The sequence below is a fragment of the Sardina pilchardus genome, chromosome 21 (assembly GCF_963854185.1).
Source record: "Sardina pilchardus chromosome 21, fSarPil1.1, whole genome shotgun sequence".
NCBI lineage: Eukaryota > Metazoa > Chordata > Actinopteri > Clupeiformes > Clupeidae > Sardina > Sardina pilchardus.
This window is the reverse complement of record NC_085014.1, coordinates 8,773,521-8,783,520: the sequence shown is the minus strand read 5'-3', so window position 1 is coordinate 8,783,520 and position 10,000 is coordinate 8,773,521. Positions and strand designations below refer to the sequence as shown.

Here is a 10,000-nt window from a genome sequence, read left to right as displayed (position 1 = left end):
TCCGTCGAAACAAGTCGGATGGGAAGACACGTGCCAGGGGACGGTGGTGGGAGACATAGATCATAGAATAGCAATTCTGTACAGGCCAGGACAAAATGTCACATATGGCAGATTTCTGCATTTACTAATTGCTGTTGTACACAGCAAATATATGAGTGTTAAAATGTCAGTGTCGGTGTTGAATAAAGAGTGTTGGTGTTATTTTAACACCACCCAGTCATAAAATAGCACTGCCAGTGTTGCATGTGACTAATGTACGTTGTCAAATCATAGTGTTAGCAGTCCACAGTGTTAATTCAGATCTAAGCCACACCCTCACGTAACGGTTGTCCAGGTGGACGTGATCAAGACGAAATAAATTTCCCCAGCGCCATTTTCTTTCGGGGAATATGCAAGACGGTAGAAGGTAAGTGCTCAATTTCACTGACTGACTGAGTAATCAAGAGTAGTCACACGCATGATATTTGATGATAATATACATTAGCTTTATAATTTATTTAATTGTAACCGTCTATTTTGTATTGAAATCCACTTCCAGCTAAGGCAAAGTACTATCCGATAACGTTAGGTAATAGCTAGCAGCTAAGTTATAGCAAAGATTTTAGCATGACTCAATACTCCCTAATAATGAACCTGCTGTGTAACTTAGAATATATCGTTGGACTTTTCAAAATGCGAAGTTATCAGGCTGTACGAGTTATGTCAGTTTTGATAGTTGCAATGTGTCGTTCCCGGCGGGCGGGAGTAGCATGTTAATGCTGCCAACCAAGCAGGCTAGTTAGCTGCTAAGTTAAAATGGACGTAGCTAGCCACATTTGGTTACTACAAGCTGAGATGGAGAAACATGTATGCTAGCCATCATTCATTGGTCTGACTTGTGACATGGACATCTAACTATGTCCATATTAATAAATACACCGCAACATCGAAACCCATTACTTGTGCGAGTTGTAGAAAGACGTTGGCAGCAGCTTATTAAACTACATCTCCCATCAACATTAGCGGTTTCGCGCTATTTCGTACACACTTGGAAGGAAGAGATGGTTGAGAATGTTCTGAGGATCTTTGCTGAAGTGCTCGCGGTAAAAGCTGATCCAACCGAGTTTATCAAGTAAATACCAACAACAAAGAAAGATAAAGGAAGAACAGGATGGCGTTCTGAGATTGTAGTGAGAGAAAGAATGGCAATATGTCTCGTCGTCCAGTTAAGGGAAATGGGCTGCAAAACATAGTTGTGGAACATGGATAAAGTGAACGTTATCATGCCTCGGCAGCTCGACTTGCATGCATGTCATTTTCACTGAATATAATCTAAAGCCCAATTCGAAAGTGTAATTCGCCCTCTGACCATCAGTCAGATATTTCAAATATAAATATATTTGATAAGGCTATGCTGGGTTTTGTGGAAGGGAAATTGCTGATCTACTGCCTAATGCTATTACTAAAAATGTTTTAGTAGTATCATTAGGCAGTATGGGGTCAGATCACCATGGACATATTTACATTTGTCAAATGATAATATTACTGATATTCTTTATAAATCTTGTTTCCTGTAAATCTCAGTCATTCTTAATCTTTGAAACTGGTGCATTGGCATGTTTAACTGTTTGTCTGACATTTGTGTTGTATCTTATTTATTTTTTAACAAAGAAATGCTGGTTCAAGTGGAGTGCAAGGGTGTCCTGAAATGGGTACGAATACCAATGAAGGATGACTGCTACGATTACTTTCAGTTCATTCAAGAAGGTTAGTACATTTCTGTGTATAGGCTGCACCCAAGTATTAGTTGCAGGGATGCAGCAATTAAAAAAAAAAAAAACTACTGTATCTACAGCGGTTAATAGTTTGGAAATTACAGTAAGTGTTTTGGATCTCAGTTTCAGCTAAATTCAGCCTGCCAAATCAACCTGATGTGAACCTGAAGGACTCCTCTGGAGTTGATGTAGATGCTGACATTTTTGATGAGTTGGTGAGATCTGCTGCAGTATCTTTCAAAGTGTTTACAGAGGACTCTGGTAAGACATGGAAACACCCCTGCAGATATTCAAGAGCAAATATGCAAGATTGGGTCACTTTGGTGATGTTGCCAAAATACATTTTCCAATTAAAGTTAAATATTATAACCCCCCCCCCCCCCCTCTCTCTCTCTCCCCTTAGCTGAGAAAGAAGTCTCTGAGGCCTCCTTCTGCTCAGATGAGGGATCATTCTCATCCATTGAGTCTGTGAGGTCATTCTCATCAGTTGAGTCTGTGAGTTCAGGCTCCACTGTAATTACAGAATGCACCAAAGCAAGAAGGCAACTGTTAGAAGGACCACCTGACAGTAAGGCAGCAAAAGATGTAAGTTGTCCTTAGGTTGTTAGTAGAATGTCGAACCATTTTCAAAATGCATAGCAAGTTTACATGCAACTTCTATATTGCAGATGGTCTATGTAGCTCTACATCAAAAAAACGGGGGTGAAGACATATTTAAAGAGTACAACGCGACCAAAAGCCTTTCTGATCAAACAAGAAGGAAACTCGTCAACATCCTGGTGGCAGATATGATTGAGAGTCATGGGTAAGTGACCAATAAAATTACAACCCCAATTACAGAAAAGTTAAGACTCTGTGTAAAATGTTCATAAAAACAGAATGCTATGATTTACAAATTATGTTAACCCTTTATTTAATCGGGAATAGTGCAAAGACCAAAATATCATCTGTTGACATACAAAAAGTTTGTTTTTTGGATTTTTATGGATTCTGCGTATTGTTAATGATATGATTACCAAATTCTTAGCAATTTCATGATAAAAACATTATTCTTATATTGTTTCATTATTTGCCCACACAAATGATTAACCTTTACCTCCACATCTTCACTTCTGAGAGACTTGGATGCTTTTTAAAATGACCAATCATTGTGCCACTTAACCTAATTAGTTGTGAAATTTTGCGCCTTTATCATTACACAACTTTTCTTAAAATATCCATTCTCTGTTCTCAACCTTTTACACCATGTTAATATGTTGAACTTATTTGAGCTACATTTCAAACTGACTATCTTAATATGGTGTAGGAGGATCCCACCAATCAATGTCCGTGTGACCTATGCCCTTGGAATAGTCACCCTTTTCCCCAATTTGAAGGATAAGGCCTCACCAACTGGATACGTGAGTATTATGTAGCAGGAATCCCTCTTTAAGTTTAATTTGGTCATGCATAAAGAAAAGCCTTATTTTGAGGTCCTGATCTTGCCTGTTTTCTTGTCTGACAGGAACATTACTATGATCCTCACAGTGGGCAAGGTTACCTGGCCTACAGGTTGAAAACAGTTCAGCGCAATACCACAAGTGATTTCAAGAGGAGCCCCAAGTCTGCTGATCAACATGGCCCCAAGACCCTGCGTGAGACATCTACATCTGAGCAGCTGTCAGGTGATGAATGCAGAGAAGCGATGTCTGTGATGAAGCATTCAGCAGACCAACCAGTTGTAAGGGAGAAAATGAAGGCAACCTTCAAGCACCGTCAGAGTATGCTACACGACCCAGACCAGTCTTCAGTCATCCTAGATCACTTCCCCCGATTCTTGGATACACCGGGCTTGGTAAGAAAAACCTAGACGAGCGTGATGTACCAATTATTAAATGTGTAGTGTACCATGTTTTGACATGGTTTCTGTCTGTGTTAGATTAACCAAGACTTCACAATGCTATTTGGACAAGACGTCTCGGGCAAGTTTATCGCAAAATGGCCAACGTTCTACAAACCTAAGATTATCACTGTCTGCAAAAGCCTTCGCCCTGGTACTCATGTGGATGACCTTCTGTCTGCTCAAGAGGAAGCGAATGATTATGGTAAGTGCACACGTATTGTGTTTGCCAGTCTTCTTCATATGTGCCTATGAGCTATGTCTGTATACTCATGGGATGTGGTTGTTACTATACTAATCCACTAGGATGGGACAGTGACTTGGCAGCTATCCTCCTGCTTATTCATCTCTTGCCTCCGACTGCAAAAGGGAAAAGACATGGGAAGATCAGTGCCACTGAAGCTACTGACCATGTGGTCAAGTTCATGAAGGTACGTTCAGGATATAGATGGTGACAATGTAGCTTCACCTCATCACTTAATCCACTGATTCTTGACAATTTGGATAAAACTTTAAATTAAAAGTTAAATTACAAAATCGGAAGGTATATCATTAGACCAATGAATGTCGGTTCAACCCCGAAAAGCTTTGCTTTTAACGTGCCATGTAATTTAGAGGTGTTAAGATGCCTATCCAGCTAAAGCAAAGTGGTAAATTTAATGTTATTAATTCCACTCTAACACTCTCAGGTGGGGACAAGCATGGTGACATTCCTTGACAGAGTTGGATCAGCACAGCCCTTCCTCCTCTGTGTTGGAGAAAAGAAGAGTAGTATCCAGAAGTTCTACGTCATCCTCGACCAGAAGGCCATCCCCTGTGTGGCACAGACAGCTGTGGCTGCCTTCGACGAACTGTTTAAGGCCCACTTTGTCTTTGCTGTATCCTACGATGAGGCCTTGTGCAACTTCTACACCTTCATTCAGACTACTGTGTATGGGATTGATGTCGGCACTACAAAAGAGAGTCCGCGGGTCAAGGAAATTCGGGCAAAAGTTGATCATACGGAGGTTTGAAAATGTTTACCTGCTATGTTTGCAAGGTACAGCACAAAAGCTCCTTTTTTTCTTTTTTTTTCTCAACATTTGAAGTTTAGTCATGCTTTGTGCCCCCGACGTACATTGCTTTTGAAATGTGGCGAGAATGGATGTTCACATATTGTGGATTCAAGGAACTTTTACTGAGAGTACATACAGACTGTGTAGCTTCAAGTTCTGTTGATCATTTGAACATTCATTTGACTGTAATGTTTGTATTCCTGATCCACTGCTGAGTGCAGTTTCTCTAGTCAGTTACCCAGCTCCTCTTGAAAAATGACAGTGACTCTATTGGCGCTCAAGTGGAGTCTCTGAACGTACTTTGCTATCTTAAGTTGGTTCAGTGGAGGAATTTGTAAATGATTTCCAAGCAAATTACACTGTTAAATGTCTCACCTGAGCTTACTGAACAAACTCAAGAATAAAGAAAAATAAAGAATGTATATTGTGCCCTACTGCAGTTTTGTCTGAAATGTGCATTGAATTGTCAAATGGATATAATACAAAGGTTAATACATTTTCTGCCATTTGCCACCTCAGTTGGTTGGGGTATGGGGACATTTGACACCTGATGGTGTTATTGGTATTTACACCTAGTAGTGTAACCATTAGTCATTTTCAACACTGTTTTGTTGTATTAACACTACACTGGTGTTGGTGTTGAAAAAAACGGTGTTCTTTTTAACTATTTGTATTCACACTAACACCAGTGTAGTGTGAATACAACACCACAAAGTGTTGTATAGTGTTGATTTTTGACAATACAGAGTGTTGAATCAACTAAAATTGGGTGTTAACTTCCTAACACTTTCATGAATGTTAATTTAACACGATTGAGAGTGGATGCATATAGACACTTTGCTGGTGTTAAAATTAACACTGTGGGTGTTGATTTAACACTGGCAAATTTGCTGTGTAGGCTAGCCTGGGTGTTCCCATGCTGCCTTGCGCGCAATTTGATTCGTGCTGCTAAGGCAGCCTGGAAACTACTGCCTTGATTTTTGCTTCAGATAAGGGACCAATCACAGAACAGGGGGGAAAGCAAGACGATGATGAGCTATGCACAGACACATTTGATAGACATCCATGGCGCCCAATGAACGAATGCTGGGCATTTTTTTCAAATACAAGAAAATGAACATTTGGTTCCCAGACCACGTCTCATTGAGAAGTGGTGGCGCTAGCCAGGCTAGTTGTAGGCCATGGATTGTCTCCATTTTGTTGTGGAGTTGGCTATTTTTTGGACTACACTGTTCAGTGTTTGTTTCCCGTCTTTGTGTAGTCTCTCTAGAGCCCAGTTTAGATCCCATTTTTGGATTCTCAGATGGTGAGAGGTGATCCAAAATCTGGTTGGTTCCAGGGATCTGGTTGCCTGGCAAATGAATGAGCTGATAGATATGCAGTGTGATTTGGAGCTGGGTCTTATGAGTGCCGAGAGTGTGAAGCTTGACATGGCATTATGCAGGTTCTGTCACAGCAGTGCTCCAACCATATTGTGTCTTTGACTTCGATCCAACCCCAGTAGCTGGATAAAACAATTAATTATTGAGGACTCTCTGCCACCAGCCTGGCCTCAGTCCTCAGACCCCTTGCCCAGGCGACTGCTGCGGAGATCAGCAGGGCGCAGACCTTCCTGGTCCGCAGAATTGCCGAGAAGCTCCCTCCGGCAGTGAAAGTGTCTCTCAGCCTGCGCTGGAGTGCGAGTCGCGTCATGTCGCGGGTGATAACTCTTGACAGCCATGTCAGCAACACCTGTTAGCTAATGAGTGACTGGAGACGAAGGTTATTTAAACCACAGGGCTTCTCGCCAGCCTGTCTCAGACTCAATCTCGTCTCGAGGGTGCCCCGGTCTGGCATCGGAACCGCGTCCTCCCAGAAAAACAAGTCATCATTTAAGATCAGGCTGCTCTGTGACCTGAAGGCGCCAGTTCATCCGCCACACTTGCAAACAGTTTGCAAAAGGCTGTCCGCAGAAATCATGTCCCTCATCCCTCAAATCCGCTCGGACTGGACGTGATCTCAGGCGCTGGCATTTTGTTGTGTTTTATCAGGCTCAGACAAAGCGCCAGATGTACGCGGTCGTGTTTGCGCGCGCATTTGTTATTTTGAGGTGTGAAATCTGTTAAATGTCAGCAAAAATCTCCTCGAAATGACAGGACTTGGGAGAGCGGGATTACGGGAATTAGAACTTCCGGCAAAGAGTGGCAGAAGATTAGAGAGGGCTCTTGACCCAAAAAAGACACTAAACATTAGGCAGCACGGTGAGGTCTTGTGACTCGCTGGCTGGTTGCGTGAATAGTAGCCTTAATTTTCGGTGATTTAATTTATCTATATGTCGCTCTCTGCCGCTCTTCCTAAAATACACACTCCTAGAATGGCCAAGAATGAGCTATCCTCTCAATCGACCTTGTTTTTCAGTCTTATACACAAGAACACACACACACACACACACACACACACACAAACTCTTTTTTAAACAGGTGTTCTTTTCTCTTGCTCTCTCTCTCTCTCTTCCGCCCTCTCCATACTGTATCTCTATAACTCTATATCTCCTTCTCTCTCTCTCTCTCTCATTTCCATCCATTCCCTTGGGCCTGTGTTATATTCCTCCCCTTCTCTCTTCCTCCTGCTTCTTTCTTCTCTCCTCCTCCTCTGCACCCACTGACTGCCCCCACCCCATCCATCTCCTCCATCTTCCCTACATTTCCAAAACACCCTATCTCCTTCTCTCTCTCTCTCTCTCTCTCTGTCTCTCTCTCTCTTTCTTTCTCTTTCTTCTCCATCTACTTTCCTTCTTGGCTCACTCCTCTCTTTCCTCTCCTCCCTCTCTCCACTCCTCCTCTCCTCCTCAACCGCTCCTCTCTCTTTCTCTCTCTACGTCCTCTCTCTCTCCTCTCCTCCTTGTCACACTCCTCCCCCTCTCTTTCTCCACTCACTCTCTCCTTCTCTCTTTTCTGCCTCACCCCACTCTCTCTCCTCTCTCTCCTCTACTCCCCCTCCTCTCCTCTCATCACCCCTCTCTCCTCATCCTTCTCCCCCCTCCTCTCCTTTTCTCACTCCACACTCCTCTGTCCTCATCCCTCTCTCCTCTATCTCTCTACGTCCTCTCTCCTCTCCTCCTTGTCACACTCCTCCCCCTCTCTTTCTCCACTCACTCCTTCTCTCTTTTCTGCCTCACCCCACTCTCTCTCCTCTCTCTCCTCTACTCCCCCTCCTCTCCTCTCATCACCCCTCTCTCCTCATCCTTCTCCCCCCTCCTCTCCTTTTCTCACTCCACACTCCTCTGTCCTCATCCCTCTCTCCTCTCTCTTTTTCTTTCTCTCTCTCTCTCTTTCTCTCTCTCTCTCCACTTCCCCTCTCTGCCTCCCTCCTTCCAGGCGTGTACTGCGTCCCATCTCCACAGCACGAGATGATGGCGTTGGCGGCCTCCTCCTCCTCCTCCTCTTCCTCCTCCTCCTCCTCCTCCTCCTCGGCTGGACCGGACTGCCTGGAGCTGCGACGCTCCTGCCACGACCAGCGCCAGTGCCGCCAGCGGTACGAGCAGCTGGACATCTGCCTGGACAACGCCAACTCCCAGGCCCCGCCGGACCCCGAGACCCAGCAGGTGTGTCTGGAGGCGCAGAGCGCCATCCTCCGCCTGAAGCCCCAAGCGCTGGACTGCCGCTGCCAGCGGGGCTCGCGCAAGGAGGAGCGCTGCATCCGGGTCTACTGGACCTTCAGGTTCCCTCAAGGTGAGCCGTGTGTGTCTGGTCTGCAATATTTCAATGGGTTTGCATCACGTCGTGTGTTTGTGTGTGTGTGTGTGTGTGTGTGTGTGTGTGTGTGTGTGTGTGTGTGTGTGTGTATGTGTGTGTGTGTGTGTGTGTGTGTGTGCGGTGCGTGCGTGCGTGCGTGCGTGCGTGCGTGCGTGCGTGCGTGCGTGCGTTGCGCAATTGAAACCACACACATTGCACACACTAACCGCCGGATCCCCCCTCCCCTTTGTCTACATACATTCATTTTCACAAATGCTTTTTAAGTACACGATACAAGTTATAATGCTACACATAGACTTTTGATTTCATTCAACATACGGACTTTATTATTTAATTCAACATAATTGGGTAGTTATCAATTGTGTTAATTATGAAGGTTAAGTTTACTATTTTTATTTTTTTTTTTAAGTATATTTTTTGGCCTTTTTGCCTTTATTAGTATAGGACAGTGAAGAAGTAGACAGGAAGAAAGTGGGGGAGAGAGATGGGGTGGGATCGGGATATGACCGCAGGCCGAATTCGAACCTGGGTCCCCGTGGGCAGTCGGACCCATAAATGGTACGGGCGCTGTAGCCTGCTGCGTCACAGCGCCCCCCAAGTTTACTATTTAACATTATTTTTTTCATGTATTATACTCTCAAATTGAATGAGTTGAAAACAACACATCTGTGTCCAAATAGGAACAACACAGTTTGTGTTGTTTCCAACACATTGCTTTTGTTATTTGTTGCACAATATGTGTTGAAAATAACACAGCTTATGTTGTTTTTAACGCATCTCTGTGTCCAGATAATGACAGCACAGTTTGTGTTGTTTCCAACACATGCGTTTTGCGAGTGTATCATGGTGCTTGCGGGAGTGTGCTTCAGTGCGCTGGGTCCGGGTGGACTTCCTGACTGGCAAAATGGAGCGGAACTTTCCGCTGATTTAAATTCTCTATGGCCACATCCATTTGAGCTCTTTCCCACGGAGGATGGTGAAGCCTTTTGTGCTTATTGTTCGGAGCTTTTTGTTTGGGTTTATTTTGTGTTTACTCGCTAACGTTTTTATGTGTAGTTTATTTATTGCTGGCAAAATTTGTGGTGATCTTTTGAATATTTTAGTAAATGTCTAGAAGCTAATTGATTTTGTCGTGTTCCCTTTTTGGTATCACTAGGCGGGCCAGTATGTATTTAATTCTCCTTTGTCTCATTTTGTTGTTATCTCATGTCTTGGCTTCATGTTGTCAGGTGATGAGTCTTCTCTTCATCTTTATTTTGAGCTATTAACTTTATTTAAAAATATATAGCTATATATTAAGCTTTTTGCTTGATAAAACCATTTTTCAGTTGAACCCTCAGTCCAGTATTCCTGTGTCTGCTTGATTCCCCTACAAATATAAATCGATGCGAGACGGTAAAAGGCTTTTTTGACCAGAGAAGAGCCGAGCTCCATGGTGTACTCTTCTGGCTGTTACCTAGCACTGGTGCTTATTATGGTCGTCAGGTAATCAGAACTGCGCTGTAATCTGTCATTTAATCTCATGCCAAAGCTCTCTTAATTACAGATAATTACAGGCTAATGGGCCAGGACTGCAGG

The 10,000-nt window shown here is 43.5% G+C and overlaps 2 protein-coding genes across 2 annotated transcripts in view; both read left to right on the top strand.

Annotated features, from left to right (window-relative positions):
* LOC134069094 (GDNF family receptor alpha-4-like) overlaps positions 1–8,393 on the top strand; it is a gene marked incomplete at its 3' end in the record, with an annotated part of 16,322 nt that extends 7,929 nt beyond the window's left edge. The window contains 1 exon segment of the mRNA XM_062524950.1: positions 8,045–8,393. Within this exon segment, the coding sequence (XP_062380934.1) occupies positions 8,045–8,393 (349 nt within the window).
* LOC134069505 (uncharacterized) lies at positions 3,476–5,010 on the top strand. Its single transcript, XM_062525488.1, has 4 exons — positions 3,476–3,588; positions 3,673–3,838; positions 3,940–4,064; positions 4,323–5,010. Exons 1-4 carry the CDS (start codon positions 3,487–3,489, stop codon positions 4,644–4,646), a joined length of 717 nt encoding a protein of 238 aa, XP_062381472.1. The 5' UTR covers positions 3,476–3,486; the 3' UTR covers positions 4,647–5,010.
* Positions 8,394–10,000: the final 1,607 nt, after the last annotated feature.